The sequence below is a fragment of the Leiobunum rupestre genome, chromosome 3 (assembly GCF_980474605.1).
Source record: "Leiobunum rupestre chromosome 3, qqLeiRupe1.1.hap1, whole genome shotgun sequence".
NCBI lineage: Eukaryota > Metazoa > Arthropoda > Arachnida > Opiliones > Sclerosomatidae > Leiobunum > Leiobunum rupestre.
In genome coordinates this window covers 68,587,064-68,612,598 of record NC_143386.1, presented here as the reverse complement: position 1 = coordinate 68,612,598, position 25,535 = coordinate 68,587,064, and the positions used below count along the sequence as shown (strand labels likewise).

Genomic DNA, 25,535 nt, shown 5'->3' with positions numbered 1-25,535 from the left:
TCCGATATGTAAATAGGTAGAATAACACTATGAAAAGTTCCTTTTTCTTTTTTTAATACGACAACACACAACTCTGATACGCAAATATATAAAGAAAATATAAAAAAAAATTGTATTTTAACGTATCGAACGTAGAGTAAATTTTTTTTTTATATTTTCTTTATATATTTGCGTATCACAGTTGTGTGTTGTCGTATTAAAAGAAGAAAAAGGAACTTTTCATAGTGTTATTCTACCTATTTACATATCGGAAATGTATTTATATTTTACCGTATTTAAAATATATGTAATTGTTTTTATTGGCTTAACTTAAATAAAGCGTGAAAGTTATTAGTTTCAAAATGATATTTACAAATCTTATCCACACAAATTTAATTTAATTTTAATTTTAGTGTTTTATAGTATCTTTCTGACTATATTTGTGTATAAGAATTATATTTTACCGTATTTAAATAGTAATAAAAGCGAATTGAAAGTTTGAAGAAAATATGAATTAAGTTCGTAAATAAAATCCTTTTATAGTACTTTGAAGGACTCTTAATACGTTTTCAACTTGAATAAAATTAAAAACAATAATCTAAGATACCCTTTGAAGTTAAATTCCTTTAGAGTTTATCAGTAAAACCACTTTAAGTATTTTTTCAATCCTTATACCTATATTTACATATTGGAATTGTTACAAAAAGTTCTTTTAAACGTAACTTAGTACACTAATTAAGTATTTTTAATTTACCGTAATTAAAATATAGGTAAGTGGTTTTTATCTTATTTTATACCTACGGAAGCGATAAATAAATTAAAGCAATAAATTTTTGGAGTTTGGAGATGGGTGGAAAAAAAAATAAGGCTCTTCGTTTTTCCAACTGCTTTTCTGATGTACCCAAAAATGGACCAAATTAGACCAAAAGTACCCTAAAAACGACCAAAGTCGCCATTTTCGGCCCTATGTACCCCATTTCGGACCAAAAGTACCCCAAACTGGACCTATTGTAATGTTAAACTCCCATAGAGATTCCCCTAAAAAGAAAAAAACTTGCGGTCCAATTTTGGGTACATGAATTATTTCGGAGAGGGAATCCATGTTTTAAATTCAAATTAACCGCGCGCCCGGGCAATCCGCGCCTCCCAGGTAATCCACGCCTCCCAGGTAATCCACGCACGCGCGCGCTATCTTCCTGCCTAGGTTATCAAGTATCATACAACTTACATAATTTCCACTTATTTCGTACGATAACACGCGATCGAGGTATTCGTTTTAAGAAATACTCGTGAGATTGGTTCAAGTGCCAAGCGTACTACAATGATATTAAAATGAAGTTTAAAAAATATTTCCATTCTACTTTAACAACGAATATTCCATGACGTCAAAACACTCTTAAATTCAAATTAACCGCGTCCCCCGGGGTAATCTGCGCACGCGTCGCCTAGGTTATCAATTTTTACATCATTTCAACTTATTCCGTACGATAAAACTTGATAAGATATACGTTCAAGTATCTTTCGAGATAAGCGTAGATAAATGAACAAGTTGGCCTGGACACAATATGTTGATATACGAAAAAACAAATCGTCGCGAAAAATACCCTAAATACATTGACTTTTCGACGATTTTACCCTCATTTCACCCCTTAAATCCCGGACCCCGATCCCGAACCTGACTTTCCTTCTACTCCTTGCGTTTAGGTCGTTTTAGGTGATATATTCCAACAGAGTCCGCCAATACACTTTCTCGTCCCTGTATCTACTGTCCTTGCGCCGATGTGCCAATTGGACTCCGGTGTCCTTGGATCGTCTAGACATTGTCTGTCCCCCAAAGTTGAAAAAAATACATTCTTCGTGAAATGTTTATTGAGCATGTAAAGGCTAATTTGTATCGGTCTTTTAGGTTACACTGCCAACAATAGTGGGTGGAGCCAGCGTGGACAGTTCGCCGTGTCCTTCGCCGCGTCCGTTCCTGGCTCTGACGCCGTCTCCGGCGTACTCGCCTTGCCCCTCCCCCCTTCCACACGAAGCCCCGGCTCTCGGCATTCCCGCCAGCGCGTCTCTAGACGTCCTCCGTCCCTGCACGCCGACCGCCGCCTCTCCTGTCCCTTCCCCCGTCCCTTGTTCTTCCCCTGTCCCTCCGACGCTGGACGCCGACGAAGACCGCAAGGAAAAGAGAAGCCCCGTTCACAAACACAAAGGTATGGACACCATTCTATTGCAAAGAAAAATCTGCTTTGCGAGTAATCTTCACGTCTAAGGTTGCTAGAGGAATCCGACATTCGTACAAATCTCGTACACTCTAGATAAAATAAATGATTTCAGAAATCTTGAAATCAACTTGAAAGTACAGAAACCTGGGTGAAAAGTATTTCAGGGTTGCCACACGTCAGGGACCACAGGGAAGTCAGGGAATTTTTAAATAGGCTTAATAGGTCAGGGAAAGGTCAAGGAATTGTAAGCTTTTGTAAAAGTCAGGGAGAAGTCAGGGATTTCAATATAATCTTGGCACTTTTTGAGAGTGATTTTACTCTAGATCTTGGAAAAATTCTGTGATTTAGTTCTTTGAAAGTGTTGCTAATTTTTTAACGTTGCAATAACTTTTGTACTGAAATATAAGTTAACTTCTGTTAAAACTCAATTATAAAGTTATAAATTGTCTAATTTTGGCCGTAAAAAGTCAGGGAAATCTCTTAAAATGGTCAGGGAAAACAGGGAAAATGATTCTGAAAATATTGTGGCAACACTGTTATTCCAAAATCTTTAAATATGGCTAATAAAATAGAAATCAACACGAAAATCATGCTCTTAAATCTCAAAAGCAGTTTCTGATTTCTGAAATTGTATTGGAATTCAACATGATACACGTTATCTGCTCAAATGAATTTCAAAGTTTGTGAATATTTGGTTAAAACCGGGTACCCGACGACGAAGCACTTTTGTTTGGACGCCAGTATGTATTAGGCATAAGCCTTAGTTTTCATTAGCGCGCTTTATTATGTTAATTTTCTTACTCTCGTGAAGCATATGAACTTGGGGAAGTTGAGAAACGCACTAGTGGAAACCAAGCTTAACCCTCCTAACCATAGGATCTAGAAAGCCATACAATTCCTCATCCTCTTTCTTTCTATTGCATTACTGAGAAACAAAATTTTAGTGACCAGGTAAAACCCTCGAGGAGACATAACTTACATCCTACTCTCCCTTTTGAAACATGGGCTCTTGGTGGGCCCCTAGGCTTTAAACTTCTTCGGGCCCCTCGACACACCCCTCTTCCCTGTGAAGCATTAGCCCATAGTCTAGTCAGCCTGATGGATATTGCGTCACTGATAATTAAATACCCCAAATCAAATTCATCGTTTCTTGCAGAACCATCGTCTCACCATTCACCGAAGGCCAGCAGGCGTATCAGTAGCGGTTCCACCTTGAAGAAAATGGGTCACATTGGTCTTCAAATGAGTCTGGGCGTTCCGCTGTTGCTGGCGCACAAGGAGCACGGCAAGCGGAGGCTGTCGGAAGCCGAGGACCCCGTCAAGAGGGACTTCCCCATCATCAACCCGCTGGCCTCCTTGCCGATGTGGCCGAATCTCAATAACGACAGCCTCATTGGTCAGGTTCTATTGGCCAATTCCGACGTCCTTTGCGCCGCTGCCTCCCCCCTCATGAACGTTGAAGAAACTTGTCTGTAAGTCTCATATCATTTCATTTTGTTCATTTAAAAGATAAAAGGGGTGCGCTAGTTCGAAAATTAGCTAACGCAAAAAAAATCACTTTTGGACACCTTCTCCCTCGTGCCTACGAGTAACCCCCGTAAATCCAGTGACCAATACTTCGACCCATCCCCTAAAGCAAGTGACAAATACTTCGACCCATCCCCTAAAGCAAGTGACAAATACTTCGACCCATCCCCTAAAGCAAGTGACAAATACTTCGACCCATCCCCTAAAGCAAGTGACAAATACTTCGACCCATCCCCTAAAGCAAGTGACAAATACTTCGACCCATCCCCTAAAGCAAGTGACAAATACTTCGACCCATCCCCTAAAGCAAGTGACAAATACTTCGACCCATCCCCTAAAGCAAGTGACAAATACTTCGACCCATCCCCTAAAGCAAGTGACAAATACTTCGACCCATCCCCTAAAGCAAGTGACAAATACTTCGACCCATCCCCTAAAGCAAGTGACAAATACTTCGACCAATCCCCTAAAGCAAGTGAGAAATACTTCGACCCATCCCCTAAAGCAAGTGACAAATACTTCGACCCATCCCCTAAAGCAAGTGACAAATACTTCGACCCATCCCCTAAAGCAAGTGACAAATACTTCGACCCATCCCCTAAAGCAAGTGACAAATACTTCGACCCATCCCCTAAAGCAAGTGACAAATACTTCGACCCATCCCCTAAAGCAAGTGACAAATACTTCGACCCATCCCCTAAAGCAAGTGACAAATACTTCGACCCATCCCCTAAATCAAGTGACAAATACTTCGACCCATCCCCTAAATCAAGTGACAAATACTTCGACCCATCCCCTAAATCAAGTGACAAATACTTCGACCCATTTCCTAAATCAAGTGACAAATACTTCGACCCATTTCCTAAATCAAGTGATAAATATGTAATTAGGGGATGGGTCGCTGTCACAAATACTCCAACTAATCCACTTACCTTTAATGCCTTTAATCCAAGTGGCTGGGTTAATATAATAATAATAATAATAATCAGCTAGGCTAATACCCTAGACACCGCCTAGGCCTAAGGCTGCGCGCGACTTTTGAAGCGTTTAATTCTGGTGGCCGGGTTATAGTTGTACATGTAGCATATTTCCTGATTACCCTTAATCAAACTGACTGGTAGCCAGCCTAGTGAAGTATCCTAGACAAAAACCTACACAATCTAATTAAGTAAAAGCGTTAACTGTCGGTAATTAATGAGAAGGATCTCTAATGAACCAAATGTTATGAATACTTAATTGAACACTAATTGAAATTAATTATACAAAGTAACTATTGTTGACTCAATGGTTTAAGCCTACCGAATTCACGATTAAATGGGCCTATGAATAATTTGAATATACATACAATTCTACTCCTATGGTTACGTAACCCCAAAAGAATCCGTGCACTGCCGCTATGTGGTAAATTTAAAACAATAATAATATTTTGGTACTTAACCCGGATGACTATTGTAACTTTATGAGACTTAAACATTCGACACAATACCAAGTATACGAAATACCGAGAGCCCACTGCACCTAACTAACGCCACCTAGCGAAGAATATACTAATAAAGTTGTGTCTTGTGACGTAAGAGCAACATTTTAACAAGTTGGGCCAGACAAATTTTAATTTTATAAAATCAACTATTTAAAAATCATTTTTCAATGGTATAATCCCTTGAGTTAAAATAACCGTAGTTATTTAGATAATTTTAATTTAACAGAAACTATACAGTTAAAATCTGGAAATTTATGGTTAATCAGTAGATAATATCGAAATCAAATTCCAGTTCTTATAGAGTTGAACATAGTGGACCTTTGATATGTCTTGCAAGTAACCTTTTTAATTTTTTACCCTGTAGAGACGGGTTTGAAGAGAAATGTGTGATGAACAATTATTTCGGAATTGGTTTGGACGCGAAAATTACTCTCGAATTTCACAACAAGAGAGAAGAACATCCGGAGAAATGCAGGTTTGCGCTTCGCCATCAAGAACCTATTTAGGTTACTGAGAACCCAAGAGTCTAAATGCCACGCTCACTAGCCTAACCTTTTACTTAATCTCATCGGAAAACTGCCATTTTCACAATTTTATGGCGGCATCTAGTATCGAGCTTAAAGTTTGCTTTTTCTATTATTAGTTACCGAAATTTTCGATTTAATATGAACAACTTTAATTCAACATTATTATTGCCTGAAGAAAACATTTTACACAAGCTCCTGACAGATGGCGCTATTGTTCTCCAGTGTGGCCCAAGTATAATGACCTATACTCTAACGCTCTCAATAACCTAAATAAGTTCTTGTCGAAAATACTAAATGATTACGATTATTGCTTACCAAGATATGACCAAATATTTTCGAATAAAATGTCTGTGCAGATCGCGTACGAAAAATTTGATGTGGTACGGTGTATTAGGTGGAAAAGAGCTGGTTCAGCGGACCTTTAAGAATCTGGAGCAAAGGGTTCAATTGGAGTGCGATGGCTACAGGATACCTCTGCCGTCACTACAAGGAATAGTTGTTCTTAACATACCAAGGTTTGCTTTTATTCCTTTCACAATGAGCCGATTCCACACTGTCATGGCGGCTAGCGCGAGGCCACCGTAAATGTGCCGCCGACCCTAGATAATAATAATGAAATGAAAAAGTGGTTTATTGTGCATTAAAACAATACACAGAGTTTACATAACGTACATAATATTTAAAAGGTTGAACAATTTTTATAAATAGGTATAGTATTTAAGGTGGTGCATATTGGGGAAAATAAAACACATTGATAAATGAAAGAATTTATACAATTAAAACAATTCCAGGGAATTATAAATATAAATGACAGTTTTAACATTGCATTTGTTTCAAAATGGAAATTGAGTAATCGTACAGAACGATTTTTTCGCTATCTGTATTTGCAGTGTTTAAGGCCCTGTTAATAGGGTTTAATTGGTTCTTTTCGGTTTTAAACAGATTAAAATTTCTTGTTTGATAATGAGGCACACATTAAGTGATTTGGACAGGAGGTTATATTGTTTACTAATTTATATGGGAAAATTAGTTCGATTTGTTTTCGAAAATTCGATAAAGTGTTTAATTTTAACTCCAGGGTTGGACATGTGGGTAAAACTGGTAAAAACCGGAAAAAACTCTTTTCATGCTAAATTAATAATTGGTATATCTATTAAGTGACTAATTTGGTCATTGCAAATAGGAGAAATAAAAAAAGTCCAGAAGAAGAGTGAATAGAATAGAAGAATATACTGCTTTTATTATTTATTTTTTATTGAATTTTGCCACTAGAGGTGGAAAAAACTATGGAAGTACGATTTTCTACACGGTTTTTAACAGGAAAACAATAGGTGGAAAAATCTAGTTTTTTTTCACCCTTTGCAAAATTTTGCCAACCCTGATCTACTCCCTTTAAACCGCTTTTACGTCTCATTTTAATTATTTAAAAATTAATAAACTTTAATGAACATTCCAGTTATGGAGGTGGTACAAATTTCTGGGGCAACCCCAAAGAAGGAGAAGTAAGTAAGATCAAGAACCTTTTAAATAGAAGGACAATAAACTATGAGTTTCTTCTGGGGAGAGGAAAAATTAATGACCTTGCCTCCTATTGGGGTTTACAGCAGGGGTTCTGTATACGCTTATGAGCGTAATTTAAATTCTGGTTACAGCTTACTGGGCTAGTTTTAAATTGAATATTCTAAGGTTTATCTTAAATCCTCAACCAAAATTATCTATATACCACGACCGTCATGTAATTATAGATTTATGATAATAATAATTATGGTATTGCTAAGAGCCACATGGCACGAGAAGTAATAAGTTACTTCTGGTAACGGCTTAACTGTCCCTCTAGGTAAAAGGTTCTTGGTTTAAAATCTTCATAAGTAACAAACTTCATTAATTCTGTGATAATGAATTGTAGGTATTTTACATTCCAACGTTTGATGATAAAATTCTGGAAGTGTTGGCAGTTTTCGGTACTGTTCAAATGGCGGCGTCGAGAGTGATCAACCTTCAACAGCACAGAATTGCGCAGGTCAGAAATCCTTCCTATAACCTCAGACCACTTATACCCAATGGGACTCGTAATGTCACAATATGCTGCAACAGAGAAATTATCCTCATACAAACTAGGATATTTTTTGTAAAGCGCGCGACATCTGTTGTCAGTTTCTGTAAACTTTAAAGGTGCTTTACCGTGCTTCGTAATTAGTTTTTTTTAATATAAAATTTACGAATTAATACTAATAAGAGCTTCTAAGGTTTTTAATAAATTAATATTAAATTGAAATTTAAAATATCTTACTAATTAATATGAACAAGAGCCTTGAAGATTATTTTTATAAAGATGTAGTTAAAATGGTAAAAGCATGTTTAAAAGGCATATTATAAGTTTACAGTAATGAAAAAAGGTGGGCACCACCAAATTTTATCAACTACCGTAAAAGAACGAATATTTTGATTGGTACGTTACGAGTCCTGTTGTATATAAGTGGTCTGGGGGATAACATCCCATTTGAAAGTGACAATTCTGACTTTTATTTCTCATTGAAGTGTCGATCAGTGAAAATAACTATTTTGGGAGACGAAGGCGTTCCAGTTCAAGTGGACGGAGAAGCCTGGGTGCAACCGCCCGGGTACATTTGTCTCGTTCACAAAAACAAAACCCAAGTGTTATGTCGCAATAGGGTAAGTAGTCAAGTGTATTCACACGTTAAAAATCAGCCCGTGGAAAGAGTGAGGTTAGCCAAAAGTGACATAATTACCAAAAGTGTGTCAATCGGACCTATTTCATAATGAATGTTACGAGCGAAATACAAGTTGGGAGGGGAGAAGGGAAAGTATGCCTTGGGGAGGGAAGGAAGTTAAAACCAACAAATAACGCCTCGTAGTGAGGAACGGAGGAACTAAGTAGCAGTGGTCAAAGTTAGTGTATTTTTTTATTTTCGTCATTCTGTGGAGATGCTATCGCCATCTACCTACGATATAATACCATAGACTAAACAAATATCAAGAAAAGCGACAATAAATAGTCTTTTATGTTGTCGATCTCGAGTCGAGCATTCATTAAACCTTTAGCATACGAAAGTGCAGGGATTGTCACACTTTTGGGTTAGCTTATATTTCAAAAAGAATTACCCATCCCTAATATTAACCTTTGTCACTTGAGTGACCTGCAACCACTACCAAAGGTCAGCTACATGTAGATAAAGTATTGATAAATTAGAGTAAGGTTAAATTATCAGCTAGGCCAGTGGTTTTCAGCCTTTATATTTCGTGGAATCCTTCGCTATCAGAAACGAAATCCGCGGAAGTCCTGAAATTTTAGTAATTAAGTAATGTCCCGTGGGTCATTATTTAAAACAAAACTGCAGAATTTTAAATTTATTAATCCAAATAACACAACTATGAAGTAGGTAATAGTTAGTGTAGGGAGCTGTTGGTTCGCGTGGCATGAAGGACTTGCCACCACCCTCCTAAGCAATATAACCCGGTCACCGATAATCGGCTTTACAAGTCGCTAGTTGACTTAGGCCTATGGTGGTGCCTTGGGTATAAGCCTAGCCAATTATTATTATATAGGCTAGATTATTTATTTGTTATTTGGGTTTTTTACACAGGTTGAAAACCACCAAGTAATCAAGTGATTTTTAATGCCTTTGAATAAGGTGGTTGGGTTACAATTCGTAGGAGGGTGGTGGCCAGCCCTTCATACCACGCGAGCTAACAGTTCCCTACTCTCACTATTTCCGTTACACTCAAGAAATGTTTAGGAAAGGGGAAACAGAAATATCTTCCGTTTCTACGCATAGCTGAAAATAAATTTGGTTTAAGTTTAAATTCTGATTTAAATTATTTTAAATTAATTGTAACTTTTTAAAATGCTTTGTAACTGTAACTATCTACTCAAGGGGTCGGAGTGTGCAATAACTGGTGGCTGTACCGGGGAGTCGGGGTCCGGCTCTTGTAACCAAAGGGTCCTATCTCCAACCTCCGACTTCGGTCAGGTGTGGGCTGGATACTGGGCTTCGGCCCAGGCTAATGGAGAGTGGCCGGGCAAACTGGCCGCCTCGGCGGATTGGGTTGCCTGCTGTATGAGGGCGCGGCGGACCCATCTCCCGGCCTTTTGGATCACACCGGGATCTCCGGTGCCAGCTGTGCCGGGTTATGCGGGCTGCTGCGTGCCTGCCGTTCCCCTTTAGGCGCTCTCTCCAAAGGGCTTGGCTCCCTGCCTTTGTAGGTGGGGTGTCGGCCGGAGTTGCTAGAGCATCCGTTCTCTATCCCACTGCTGTGTGCGAAGTGGCGGGCTGGTCGTCCCATTGTTGCACCTTCTGCTGGGTTGAGCGGCTTGCGTCGAGGGTGCGACCATCAGTAGTGGGGTTCTGCTACCCATGCTGGTTTTGTCACCTGTCCGGGCTTGTGGACGCTGGCGTAGGGCATTCTGATGATAGGCCTCCGCTGGTGTGGTTTCTTGATTTTACCGGTACAGCGGACTATAAATTCTGACAACATGTAACTATCTACTCGCGATTAACCAAAAAATTAATTTAAGTGAAAAAGTACCAAAATTATGTAGTTTCGTTAAATTTAACTTTTTATAAATATTCAGATTCTATTTCTGTTAAAGACCCAAGTCTATATACATAGGTATAAAAAAGCAATCCTGTATAAAAGTATGTAAACGAAGACTAACGATTGGACCGAATTAACGCAATAATTTATCGTTGCGAGCTTAAGTGCAAAGACCGAACGTTGTTGCTGTGTGTGCACCCTACATTTACTGATGTTTATAATATAGAATTAATAAACATTTATTAACAATAAATGCCGACCACTTTAGAGTAGAGGCGATCATAGTGAAACCGCAGATATATTGAGATTCTAATAGGTACAAAATCGCTTAAACTGACAACGATCGAAAATTACCCGCGTGTTTATTATGCCGCTTCGTACTTATTTATAAACCAGACTCGTTCAGTAACTAAATCCATTTAACTTATGTATATTTCAACTAAATAACACGGATAGTTCTCTCGTAAGGCAGTTTTCCGAAGTGGTAAATAAAATTCAAAACGTTGGAAGATAATTATATACAATAAATGACCATCAATAACTTAAAAAATAAATTTAAATTAACAGTTCTCAGTTGCTCAGTGTAACCTAGGAGCAACAAACACAACACCCCACACAAGGAGAACGCAACCCGTCAAAAGTCGTGGATTTTCTTGTGTACGTTTTTCATTGGCTAGACGCTTTAGCGCCTGCTGCCGTCGGAAGGGGAAAATTCGGAAATTGTCTTCCCCCCCGCCCGTAAAACGTTCAGCGTAAAGGCTCGTGACGCTCGTCCAATGAAATTCGTACACAACCCTTCGTTAGCGTGTTTAAAGGCTAGCTGCGTTCTCCTTGTGTTTGTTGCTCCTAGGTGTAACCAATATTATATTTTATTTAACTTTGGGAGAATGGCTTCATGTCCGAAGAGAAAGATCTTCCCGCTTTCAAACCATCAAATAAGTCCGGCATCTCATAGTTTCCCTACGCGACTGAAGCGCCCACTGACCACGTTTTTCATCACCTCTTGTGGCGGGAATACTAGACCAAGATCGTCTTAACACAAACCCTTCTTCCTGTGTTGAAATAAATACATTTTTAGTGTAAATAATGTTTAACAACTTCATAGTTTTGCTACTGTTAATTAATTCATTTCTCCGTTCAACAAAATATTAATACTTATTCGCTAATATTTATCAAAGTTACTTATGTACTAATAAGTACCACTTATTGGCCACTATTTTACCAAAATAAAACAATGTTAGTCGTATGTAGAATATTCGAAAAAGTGTAAATTCTTTGATTAGTAAGTACTTGTTTGTTCAGCTACGTGTTCCAGCTCTGATTAGGCATATCCGTTTACGCAGGGTGTCTGGTTTTGCTCCGACAGAGAATTTTTTTTCAAAAACTTTTATAGGTAGAGTTTTGAAATTTTCAGGTATGAAATTGAAAACTAACTAACTTCTAAATTTCAGAAAAATTTAAAGAGATTTTTGAGTCTTTCAAAACATTTCAATGTTAAAATTGTAGAGCATACTAGAAAACGTACAAATAATGTTGGTACATGGTTTAAAAGACCGATTTTCTCAAAGAAAAACCAAGTTGGTCATAGGAGGCAATAGCCATGTTCGAAAATGTTGGAAATTTACCTTGGGTGCCTAATGTGTAGCTTATCATCATTACATAATTAATTTCTCATAAAACCAATGGCTTTTATTTTTATTACATCGAATAGTTCACATGAAATGTTCAACTATACCCCCGTTTGCTGCAATATGTTCTCAGCACGATTCATTATATTTCGAAAGAAGTGATGGATCATATCGGGAGTGACCCGACGCGAAGCTTCGACCATTCTTTGATCTTACTCAGCAATGCTTGCCACGTGCGCCTTGATGAAGCCCCACACGACTAAATCGAGAAATCGAGTGGTGTAGGTCTTCGCGCAAAACCATTCTGTTCAACCCATATCTGAGGGAACTTGGTGCCCAGATAATCTTTATCTAGATGTGATGGTGCACCGTCATGTTGGAACTATAGTCGTCTGTATAGTTGGCGAAAGGAATGTCGTTGAATGCGTTCTGCAAAAGATGCAAGTAGTTCTGTCCGTTCAGATGTTGTGGCAGAAAAAGGATTAGTAATTTAAATAAAAATAATTCCATCATTGAAGCGCATTCTTGATGAGAAAACAGGCATACTTAATTGAGATTAGAGATCGGCGGAACAAATAAATAAATTTCGATTAATTATAAAAATTTTGGTTAACTGTTTAATTATGAACATTTTATACTGATAAACAACGATTTAACATGCAAAAATAACGGGTTTTTTTCTGATATTTTTTGGATAATTTTCGGTTATGAATAAAAATAAATAATTGGATAATTTCTTATTCAAACGCCGATCTCTAATTGAAATGAGTAACTGGAAATACCTATGGCAAATAAAACCACTGGCGCTTAAAATACTACTTTGGAAACCGACTATTATACAAACGAAAACATATTATATACAATCTTGGTCTAAATAGGCCATACACTTTTTTCCCCAACAAATAATCGATATCGCAGAAACCAATTGAATTAATAAACTTTCCATGTAGAATGTGCACTTTAATAGAATAAAAATAATAATTTTTGGTGTCACATGAAAATGAGTTGTGTTTTGCCGATAAGACACAAATTATACACACATGAAGTAAATTTCCAACATTTTTGAGCACGGCTATTGCCTCCTATGACCTACATGGTTTTTTACAATGACCTCGTATCTTTCTGAGAAATCGGTCTTTTTCAACCAAACCAACTTTACTTTTCAAGTCGTGGAAAGTTTTCATCTACCGGTGAAAAAAATATTAATGAAAAACAAGTAAATGTTTTCCATTTATCCGAATTTAAAAATATATAAAGTTGCGAAATTAAAAAAACTACCTGTTATAGATTTTGAGTAAAATGCCCACCTATTTTTTAAAAGGAGTACCGAGTTTGACTAAACCAAAAATTGTCTGCTAGCGCCAATAACTCCTAGTTTCTGTTAAACAGGGTAACATAAATGTGAAATTCGTTGATTCACCCTAAACATGAAAGCTCATACTCCCTTTAATAATAGTGTTTTTTTTAATGTCTATTTATATTTCCCTTTCGCAGCAATTGGAAAGCGCCCTGAAAATGTGGCAGGAACGTCAGCGCACGGTCAATCCGAACCGCTCGCTTCCCGCCCTGCCCCTGTCCGAAGACGAACTGCACCATTTGGAGAGCTTCGTTCACGTCACGGCGGCTCTCATTAAGAGGTAACCATCATCATTCATTTATTCATTTACTCCCACAGTACCATAAACATTTAAAGTATTTATTTACAGTCAAATTGTAATCTTATTTTTTAAGGTTTTAAATGAAAACTTTGTCCTTTTGATATTATGTCCTTTGGATATTATGTCCTTTGGATATTTTGTCCTTTGGATATTTTGTCCTTTTGATATTATGTCCTTTTGATATTATGTCCTTTTGATATTATGTCCTTTTGGTATTATGTCCTTTTGATATTATGTCCTTTTGATATTATGTCCTTTGGATATTATGTTCTTTGGATATTAGGTCCTTTTGATATTAGGTCCTTTTGATATTAGGTCCTTTTGATATTAGGTCCTTTTGATATTATGTCCTTTTGATATTACGTCCTTTGGATATTATGTTCTTTGGATATTATGTCCTTTGGATATTATGTTCTTTGGATATTTTGTCCTTTTGATATTATGTCCTTTGGATATTATGTCCTTTTCATATTATGTCCTTTGGATATTATGTCCTTTTCATATTATGTCCTTTGGATATTATGTCCTTTTGGATGTTACGCCCTTTTGATATAATTATTCCTCTTTCAATGTAGTTTGAAGAGCTTGGCGAGTTCTTACCTGATGGTTGAACACGAACTGATTCCGCTGGTTCTGCAAACTCTGAACTACATGGACAAATTGTTCCCAAGTGGAAATGTTACAGAAGGGGTTAGTTCTATTTATTGTACCAATTTTTATCACAAGTAACATAATAACTTGAGTATGAAACTTAGCTTGGCTTCAATGCTAATTTTCTGATCGAATCTTTCTGACACTGACCCAGATTTGGACTCGTGACCAAACTGATAAATGTATTATCATCCTTGGTAGTTGAATATTACGCCTTGGGCATATTTGGAACCTAGGCGGCTCTGTGCTTAACTAAACATTGATTGAGCAATAATTCTGAAAATCAATTCTATAATAATTTTTCCAAACTGTCATACTTTTTGGTATTATGTTATTTATGCTATTAGTTGTATTAAAGTGAAAAGGAAAATCCTACGAGAGTGACGATTTCGTTTTAGTTCAGGCTTGACAGTTAACCAAAGCTTAACCTAATCACGCTTTAGCCTAATAAATTATGTTTTATGTATAATCTATTGTACTTTCAACACTTTGAAACATATTACAACTCACACGAACAACGCGAAACGTTGTTGCCAGCACTAGTCGTAAAACCGAGCTGCTCCTTGTGATTGGAGAAAGTTTATTGGACACACAAACACTTTTGGTGGTCAAGTTTTGAAGAACGTTGGTTTTTATGACCGAGGCTTAGCTTTAAATATTTCAATTTAGTAGGGCTGTGCGAGTAGTTGGTTTTAGGCAATCAAGTCGGGTATCGAGTACGAAAATTTTTCATCGAGTATTCGAGTCTAGTATAATTGAAGTCGAGTCGAGTAATCGATTACTTGAAACATTTTCGGTTGCCATGGCAAATCGAATGGGTAGTGCAACGTCTCCTTTTGGGAAATTTCATATCTCATATACGTCTACATTACGGCCGACTTTGAACAAAATCGGCAATAAACACCTCGGGTACTCTACTTGTTAGAGCAGCTTATTCGAGTAATCGACTACCTGACTATGTATTGATTTGGTACTCGATAATCGACGAGTGTTTTCCAATTACTTATTCGAGGTCGAGTTCGATGATATTAGAGTACTCGCACAGCCCTACAATTAAGTCATTTTCGAAACATCCTTTTGATTGAATAAAACTAAATTAAAATATTAATATTGCCCACTTTTATTAATGTAAATTGCCAGATGTCGTTATTTTATGGATTGAATTCCTTGGCTATCGCGGGGACGTTCCGGAACGTTTTATGAATAGCAAGGATACTGTATTAAGAGGATAAGACGCAAAGAGAAAAAATGGCGAAACTTGATTCCGGCCATGCGCATTAGATCCTAGCTCGGCTTCAAATTTTCTATTCCGTCCAGGTCAAATTTTATAGTTGTTATCTATACGGAGCCATTGGAATTCTGTCCTTGACGGAAAAGAAACAAGCCGGCGCGTCTTTCGTTTTATTTTAAACGCGCCAATGCTGCCGGCGTTTTTATAATACAGGAGGTACGGCGGGCTACCTATCCTCTTATACAGTATCCTTGATTATAGTCCCGCGCTCTACGTGTCCGTCTGTCTGTCTGTGCGCCGGGTTTTTCGTAATCCCGTCAGTCTGCTTGCCCCAATTAACCGGCGTATACGCCAGGGCGAGACAACGGGGGAAGGAAACGGTTGAGATAATTTGGTTTCTTACCCTGACTGTAGCGCCATTTAAACGCCGGAGGAATTCGTCTTGAACCCAAAAGCAGCAATTTTTTTTAATTTTAAGTATCAGCTGCTTTTATTATTATTATTTTATCATTCTATCCATGATTAATAATTTTAACGAACACGTTTGCCTTATTAATACTTTCGATTTGGCTCGATAGATGGCGGCATTTGAGGTAGAACTACATAGAAACGTAACCTGGCTTTTTACGGTATTTTATGAAGTTAACTTAACAATAAATGCTGGCGTGTATTTTCGATCTCAATTACCACGCTTCTGTAGTTGTATACTGAATGTTTTTCAAAATATTTTGCGTGTGAACTCCATTTAAGCATAATCTGCTCGCATAAGCGAAAACATTAGTACGCGTGTGTTTTCATAAGTTAGTGGCTTAGAATGAGATCATTTCAATAAATAATATTAAAGTGTTGCGAGTTTCTGCTTTTGCCTTAAGTATTTATAAATACTTTCCAATAAGGACAATTTCCACTATTAAAATAATAAAGAGTTAGGATACTTCATGACTAAAAGTTTTAAAATATATTTAAAATAAAATAAACTTTTACAAAAAGAAGAGGGACCACGCGGTCCGAAAGCTCGCCGTGTTTATTTTATTGTAAATAAATTTTAAAACTTTTAAGTCATGAAGTATCGTGACTCTTTATTATTTTAATAGTATAATTATAACGCCATGACTTAAAATCGATTTAAAATTAAAAATTTGCACTAAATGGCCCGTTTTGCTTGATGCACAACGCTACACTATTCCTACCACGAAAATTCCTTTTCGTCCTTGTCTATAAATGCTACATGTTTTGAGAACTAGAGCCGAAAACTAACAAAAATGTTGTGAATAGGCCTAAGTTTTTTAATTGCATACCTTTTCACTAATGTATAAATTCATTAAAGAAAGTCGTTTTTGAACCCTCGTGATTGGAAATTTTATTTAATTCACCCTAACTAGTCAATACAGCGCGAAGCTGAAGGAGATATAACTCCATCTGGTGGTAGAAACCGTGACTAAACATTCGTAGGGTTTTCCCAAGAATATATTTTTACTTAAGAGGAATAACTATGTTGAGACGGTCTGACGGCATCGTGGCGAAGTTTCCACTCGGAATGAGAAGGGGCCCGGAAACACGTCGCCGGGATGCGCCCCAATGGCGTCAAAAGACGTCAGTCGTAGGGAACCAATGAGATACCAAGCTGATTTGATTGTTTAAGAGTTGGGTGCGTACCCTTCGAGCATGAAAGGGATTGGTACTAACACTAAAAAGCGTCTCAACATAGTCATTTAAAGTCCAGTGATTAATTGGTAGTGTCACAATGGGCCTTTCGCGGGATCTTTTGACAAAACTATCTTTAGTGTCTTCAGGTGATCTCACGGCAGGAAGTGAGCTATTTCGTGGCCAGTGTGCGCAATCTCTTTTGGGGAACTTCCAAATTCATGCAAGATAAAATTTTCGAAACTGTAAGTTTGCCTTTTATTCTTTGAACTTTCACACATCCTAACAGGCTAAAGTTCATAATAGTTACTTTTTATTATCACATTTTATTATATTTTCCAGATGAATATTTTCAAATCGGGTTCGCCATTTATTAGTGCTTTGAACCAGTTTTCAGATAACAGTTGTGTCATATGACCTGAGAAAATAATTATCATAGATAAGACATCAGGTTATCTGAATTTAGGCTCAGATATTATACGTTCAGTAGTTTATATGGGTCAAAATGAATAAACGATAGTTTTTACCCGCGACTAATTGGAATTCATTGTAAATCGACAGAAAGAATAGATAATGTAAAAACATTTCAGATTTAACACATCGCTTTCCTAAATTCCTTTCGGAATTTTAATTACTGCTCGTTTTGATTTGCTTTCCACAAGTATTCATACTAATCCTTTAAGTCAGATAACTGACAAGGTGCAATGAATCTGGTGAGATGAATTATAGCTGAACCGTTCCGATCGGCTACTTCGGATGATGAATCGGATGCAATTTGAAATCAGATTGCAGTGTGAGGGAAATATAAGAGATAAACCAGATCTGACTGACTGATTATCATCAGATATCTGAGAATAATGAGCCAAATAACCGGATCAGTTAGCCGTTTTAAGCAATACCATTTACTAAGGATTGTCCATTTTTCACCGCTGTTTCAGTTTTTTATAAATTTCTTTATGCGATATATTCCGGCGTGATTTTAAAATCCATGATAATTCTGAATCAGGTTGGTTTGTCCTCATTGAAAAGCAATCGGTAGCCACGGTCACACTAGACCTTAGAAGTACGTTTAAGTTGAGGAACCAACGACATACCAGGCTGATATGATTTTATGCGAAAGGAGCTTACTGTTTTGGGTGCAACTCAAAAATCGCCTCAACAGTCAAAGAAATAGTCTAGACCAAAGCAAAGAACAAACTGATACTTTTCTTGACACTAACGAACACGTGTTTCCGGCAGGGTTGGCATAGAACCAGCCATACCGGTTAAAGCCACTGGGTTAAATCCGGTTATAGCCACTTGAAAATCTCCAGAAATTTTGGCTATTTTTTAAAATAAATTACAATATGAATATTTTAGTAAATTAATAGTTTTTATTTAGAAATTTAGTTTATTTTTGGTTTCATATTTAGAAACCGGTTTACTTTTACCATTTTTTCGGTAGGTTTAAAGTTCCAAAGTCCGCTGCCTCGCTTCTATCGGTGCGTCATACACAAAAAATAGGGTTAATTTCCCGAGGAAATCAAAAGAATTCAAATATTTTATATAGTTATTTCGCTTTATTTGTTTAGTTCCTTATTTACGACAATAACTGCAGACAATTTCTACTTACATATGTAAAAGGCACTGTTTATATTTTAGCCAGCTATAACAAAAAAAAACAGGTATAACCGATTAAAACCACTGGTCTGGATTTTTTCCAAAAAAGCCGGCTTTTTCCAACCCTGGTTTCCGGTCAATTATTGGTCAAATTAGCGGCACCTACATTTCTTCATCCCAATAAAAATCGCCAGTTTTCACGCTGCCAAGATCTTTGGCAGTGTAAATAAAACTGTCCTGTCACTACCGCGCAAATTCTTTATTTGACTGGATAGTGCTTTTATGGAAGGAAATAATTTTTTGATTGGTATGTATATCTGCAGGAACTGTCGTCGTCGAGCGGGGAGCAGTTGTTGGCCTTGTTGAGCAACGTCGAGAATGAAATGAAGAAGTGCTCCGAGTCTCAGGGGGTGGTGGTCTTCCACGGAGCCGAAGATGAGGTAATGCTTTCCTTAGCGAAGCTTGTACTTTTTAAAAGACATATCTTCGTCCAAAGTTTATGATTATCCGACTTGGGTCAATACATATTCCTACTTCGAAGTTTCGGTTATTTTTAGAATATTCACCTCGTGTGATGGACGCTAACTGATATTAACCACCTCTAAATGGCCAATATTTATCGATTAACCGGTTCGCATATAAATTACAGATATTTTCCGAGTAATTGGTTCGCGTCTAATTTTCTGATATTTACCGATTAGCCGAATATCATTTAAATTACCAATATTTACCGGTTAGCCGAATATCATTTAAATTACCTATATTTACCGGTTAACCGAATATTATTTAAATTACCGATATTTACCGGTTAGCCGAATATCATTTAAATTACTGATATTTACTAATTAATCGGATCGTATTTAAATAACTGATTAACCGGCTCGCGTTAAAATTACCGATTGATCGTAAAAACCTAGCGATACCGACTACGACTAAAAGATTTCTTACCGAATATTTAAAAGGGGTTTATTCAAGGATTCTTCCCTAGCTGTGTTAATAAAATGTTAATTTCGTTGATACACCATAAAAATGTAACGTTATGCTCCCCTTAAAACCGACGGACAGATGGCGCTAAGAGGATAATCGGTTTGATATTGAGAGCTAAACTATGCACTTATACACTTGAGATGCTTAAGTATGCGCTGCCAAAGGTTCCACGAAAGCGGGTCAAGAAAGGGGCGGGGCTTAAACTACGTAGATTCTCACACGTCACCCGTTTTTTTCAAATTGATTGGCTGGCTGGTCTCGTTACGAAGGAAATGAAAGACATTAACTCGGAAAATAGATTAGTTCTCACACTTAATATCCTACAGTCTAGTTCCGCGGAAAATCGCAAGGCTTAATGTCGACTAGGTGTGCGAGCGAATTCTCGGCTGTAAACCACGCCCATTTATATGAGAATCATCAGGGCCACCATAATCTTCCTTAGATTTTCCAATTATATAAAATTATAGTATCCTTATGAAACTAACCTGACCAGTTAACCAAGTAGGAGGTGAGGTCTAGTGTCATACTTACCTTTTCATATTGCTGATGATTTCACAAACGACGCCCCTCATTACAGGAGCAGAAGAAGTCTTCGCACCACCGGGGTGGTTTGTTCAAACTGAAATTCAAGAAGCAGAGCAAAAGTGGCTTGAAGGGCGAAGCGCAGCCGGGAAGCGGCAGCGTCAGGAGGAGCAGTAGCAGCAGCGGAGGCGTGCCGGTGGCGCCATCTGGCGGCGGCGCTTCGGGCAGCGGCGGCCATTGTGGCGGGGCGGCGGGCTGCGGCACTCCACCCGACACGCCGACCAACTTCAAGAGCTCGCGCGTCTCGTCTTGGGGCACCGAAGAGGTCGCCGAATGGCTGGACTTCATTCAGATGTCCGAGTACAAAGACAATTTCGTCAAACACGACATTCACGGAACGGAGCTTCTGGATTTGGAGAGGAGGGATCTGAAGGTACCACTGTTGCAACGAACGCGCGATTTACTTTCATTTCATCCATTTTTGTTTCATTTCCAAAAACATTTCTATCGTTTCCCAAATTTTTATTTGTTTCCAAAAATTTCATTCGTTTCCCAAATTTTTATTCGTTTCCCAAATTTTTATTCGTTTCCCAAACTTTTATTCGTTTCCCAAACTTTTATTCGTTTACCAAATTTTTTATTTCTTGTTCCAAATTTTTATTCGCTTACCAAAATTTGTATCGTTTACAAAAATTTTATTCGTTTACAAAATTGGTATCGTTTTCAAAAAATTTATTCGTTTACAAAATTTGTATCGTTTACAAAAAATTTATCGTTTACAAAATTGGTATGCGTTTACAAAATTTAGTATCGTTTTCAAAAAATTTATTCGTTTACAAAATTTGTATCGTTTACCAAAATTTGTATCGTTTACAAAATTGGTATCGTTTTCAAAAAAATTATTCGTTTACAAAATTTGTATCGTTTACAAAATTTTTATCGTTTACAAAAATTTTTATCGTTTACAAAATTGGTATCGTTTACAAAATTGGTATCGTTTACAAAATTGGTATCGTTTACAAAATTGGTATGCGTTTACAAAATTTAGTATCGTTTTCAAAAAATTTATTCGTTTACAAAATTTGTATCGTTTACCAAAATTTGTATCGTTTACAAAATTAGTATCGTTTTCAAAAAATTTATTCGTTTACAAAAATTTGTATCGTTTACAAAATTGGTATCGTTTACAAAATTTAGTATCGTTTTCAAAAAATTTATTCGTTTACCAAAATTTGTATCATTTACAAAATTGGTATCGTTTTCAAAAAAATTATTCGTTTACAAAATTTGTATCGTTTACAAAAAATTTTATCGTTTACAAAAATGTGTATCGTTTACAAAAATGTGTATCGTTTACAAAAAATTTTATCGTTTACAAAAATGTGTATCGTTTACAAAAATTTGTATCGGTTACAAAAATTTGTATCGGTTACAAAAAGTTGTATCGTTTACAAAAATTTGTATCGTTGACAAAATGGTATCGTTTACAAAACATTTATTCGTTTACAAAATTTGTATCGATTACAAAAATTTGAATCGTTTACCAAATTTGTATCGTTTTCAAACACTGTATGCGTTTACAAAATATAGTATCGTTTTCAAAAATTTAATTCGTTTACAAAATTTGTATCGTTTACAAAAATTTTATTCGTTTACAAAATTGGTATCGTTTACAAAAATTTATTCGTTTACAAAATTTGTATCAATTACAAAAATTTGAATCGTTTACCAAATTTGTATCGTTTTCAAACATTGTATGCGTTTACAAAATTTATTATCGTTGTTAAAAATGTTATTAATTTACAAAATATTGAATTTGTTCTATTAGGAACTTGGAATCACGAAAGTCGGTCACATTAAAAGAATTCTGCAAGCCATCAAAGACATCTCTGTGAGCAAAAGTAACCGTTGAGGAAGCTTGGGCTGATTTAATTCGCTAATACGACAAATCTTCCAAACCCAAAAGAGATTATACAAAAATTCAAAAGTGCCAAATACTTCCTGTTAGTTTCCTTTATAAAGTTAGTTTGACGTATTTGTACGAAACATTTGTTGATAGTGATTTTGTATCTATTCCGAAAGTAGCGTGACGGTGAATATTAGGAAGTATTTAGCTCTGTAAACATTCCAAAATGACAATCTCTCTCTGTATGTATATTGAAAGGTCTGAACGCGCTAAATTTCTTTTGAATTAAATGTTTTCACTCATTCACACAAACAAATCGGGGCCATTTGGAAGAAATTCGCGCGCGGGAACACGCGTTTCTCGAAATGGACTAACACCATTTTATCGTAAATAAATTTCGAGAGACTGCCTTTATAGACAAACACAATAAAATTATGCCTTATAATTGATACCAAATAATGGCGAAAGTCCGCGTGATCGCCTTGAAATCATTCGCTTTCGGGACGCAGTCTGTGAAAGGAAATGAATCCTTTCAATTACTCAAAACAGTTCGAAAGAAGACTCAATGTATAAATTGTCTCAAAAAGAAATGTTCTATTTTATTAGGGTACGAAATTTGGAGGGCATTTAACATCGTTTACAAAGTCATTGATAATTAAAAATTTGGGTTACATTGCACGTGGTCTACCTTGGACATCGTTTACAAGGTCATTGATAAATGCAAATATGGGTATCCTTGAACGTAGTTTGGGATGACCTTGGACATCGTTTGCAAGGTCATTGATAAATGTAATTTGGGTAATCTTGAATGTCGTTTACAAGATCATTGTTCAATAACAATTGAGGTGACCTAAGACGTCGTTTACAAGGTCAGTGATAATTGCAAATTTGGATAACCTTGGACATCATTTACAATAACAATTAGGGTGACCAGTGATCATTGGAATTTTTTTATAAATTTGGACATCGTTTACAAAACAAATTAGGGTTACCCTTGAACATCGTTTATAAATGCATTGTTAAATTAAAATGTAGGTGACCTTGAACATATTTTACAAGGTCATTGTTAAATTAAAATTTGGGTGCTTATTATATTTTCGCATTCGCTTCCATTCGTACTGTATTTTACACATTTTAATTCTAATTGGTCGCTCTGATTTTAAATATTGACTATTTAAATTAAGATATATACATTAAGTCTTTCAAAATCGGAACGGTTTTTTAACCATTACAAAAATGATCTATATTTTTATTTGCGCGTGTTAAAGACATTGCCTGTCTGGAATAAAGACTCACAAATACTCGCTTCACTGATAGTCTGACACTCGCGGAAAATGACGCTTTGAACGTTTGGACGATGCTGGTGTCTTTCACTCGTAAATTCGCTCACGAATTCGCCCTTGGCTTTCAAATTTCACCTTTTACAACCAGCGCAATATCCGACAGTACCACTGCGGAAATTATTAAGTGGTCGTTGAACGCTGGGCTGTTGACCAGGGACAATTCGGGTGGCGAATTGAAGAAAACCAAATTGATATTCCTTCGCACTTGTTTCGATTTGAGTGTTGTATCGTGTGCGAGTTATTTCACTGGTTTATATGTCAATTTCTTTACATTTACAAGTGTATCGGTAATCATTTTAGTCACTCGACTCACGGTTGCGTGTAAACTCGTTATAGTTGTTCGTGAACATTGGTTTTGGTCGTTTTGAACAACAGATCTTTTTTAAATGTTTTTGATGTTCGTGTGTTTTAATTATTTCCACAACGCGACAATAACGTAATTCGGGCTTACGTGAAACGCGCAATTTCTCAAAAAATTGACCTCCCTAAGAAATATTTTCTACGCATTTATTGTCTTTACACTTTGGAATTAATTGGTTCCACTAGGACCCATGAGATCGCGCTCGTAAATACGCCTGACCGAGGTTAAAGGCGCGGAAAAAAAACTAGTAATTGCGCGAGACTGGCTGGTTTGGGACCCAACGGCCTTTTCAAGAGTCAATTATTGTTTCGTGTCTGTATCTGATGAGAATCGCCACGATTGTTACTCAGGACGCTTCCGGACTCTTAGCTTTGCCACAAAGACTTTCCAAGTCTAGCATATGATTCCCCTTAAAGTAAAATAATAATACCCAATTAAGACCCCCACTATGGTACGACGTCACAGCTTTGATAACGGTTGCTTTTTTGGTTTGTCCATCAAAATAAATATCTTCCTTCCTAAACGCGTTCAAATTAACCTGGCAATAATTCTGCCAACCAAATGACGTATTTCCCATTTTCCTGTGTTGAAACTTGCAACCGCTTTGCGACAGACTGTCATCAACCACTATTAAGTTCTTTTTGCTTTTCTGATAATACGACAATCGTGGCGAAGCTGAAAGTTCGTAAACCTCTTATATTATAATCGAACGACAACTTTAATTACTCAATCCAGTAATTACACGTAATGCACAGCAATTATGTTGATTTGTGTCATAGATTCGTTTTGTACAGGGTGTAATGAGAGTTCCTCTTCCCTTGTTGTTTAAGAACCAGGTTTCCGATGGAGGTGAAACTAAATATGCATTATACTTAAAAGGCATTAAAAGTCGCAAGATGACTTGGGCCTAAGGTGGTGCCTTGGGTATTAGCCTAGCTGATTATTATTATTATTACTAGAATGTTAACGCACAGTCATCACAGTTACATCTAGCTTTATAATATTTCCTTGACATATCGTCAAACTAAAATAGCTGAACTCTTAAATTCTTCAATATATCACCAGCTAATGTACCCTACGTGACATGAGTATTTTTCAAAATATAACAAAATTATCAACGGAATATTAACAAAAACAGTGAGAAATACTTATGTCACTAAATACAATGATTTGTTTAAAAATTTCACCGACAAATAAGTATGATTATGCACTGAGATCTACATATTGAACAAAGTAACTAGACTGGCAGGATTGGAAGAAATTTCCAAGCTCAAATATAAGTTCGATAAGGGGAGGAGGGACTTTTTGAACAGCCTGTTTATAAGATTGAAATTCTCTTCGTGATTATTTTCAATAAATATATTCCTACATAATACACGTGCTAGAAGAGATTTTATATTCTTATTTATTAATTTTTGCTATTTTAAAATTATACGTTTCTAATACCTTTACACATTTTGTAATTTGTTTCGTTTCAAAGACAAAATGAGGTTTGTCTTTGTATCAGTGCTAATACGTTTTCCAAGAGAAAAACGTTATTCAATATTGTAAAAAATTAGTATTCCACTTCAGCATTGGTTCGTGGCGCCATCTACGACGGTATACCATTTTAGTAATAATAATAATCTGTGTTTATAAGCAGTGTAACAACAGACTGGATGTCCTTCTGATACAAAGAAAGTTAGACCGCGCGAGAGGGTTGTGGCTAGCCCTGCCACA

The 25,535-nt window shown here is 36.6% G+C and overlaps 1 protein-coding gene across 3 annotated transcripts in view; it reads left to right on the top strand.

The window, feature by feature from the left end:
- The window catches only part of LOC149954457 (diacylglycerol kinase delta), a 147,449-nt gene extending 124,218 nt beyond the window's left edge, over window positions 1-23,231 (top strand). For 2 of the 3 annotated variants that reach the window (XM_090169072.1, XM_090169074.1), the window contains exons 18-30: window positions 1,886-2,183; window positions 3,352-3,667; window positions 5,567-5,677; window positions 6,086-6,244; window positions 7,186-7,231; window positions 7,636-7,749; window positions 8,268-8,402; window positions 13,409-13,551; window positions 14,148-14,262; window positions 17,239-17,343; window positions 19,021-19,137; window positions 20,262-20,639; window positions 22,035-23,231. In XM_090169072.1, coding sequence (XP_090025198.1) covers window positions 1,886-2,183; window positions 3,352-3,667; window positions 5,567-5,677; window positions 6,086-6,244; window positions 7,186-7,231; window positions 7,636-7,749; window positions 8,268-8,402; window positions 13,409-13,551; window positions 14,148-14,262; window positions 17,239-17,343; window positions 19,021-19,137; window positions 20,262-20,639; window positions 22,035-22,118 — 2,121 coding nt within the window. In that variant the 3' untranslated portion in view covers window positions 22,119-23,231. The remainder of the gene's footprint in view (window positions 1-1,885; window positions 2,184-3,351; window positions 3,668-5,566; window positions 5,678-6,085; window positions 6,245-7,185; window positions 7,232-7,635; window positions 7,750-8,267; window positions 8,403-13,408; window positions 13,552-14,147; window positions 14,263-17,238; window positions 17,344-19,020; window positions 19,138-20,261; window positions 20,640-22,034) is intronic. The other variant, XM_090169073.1, reaches the window with a different exon arrangement.
- Window positions 23,232-25,535: the final 2,304 nt, after the last annotated feature.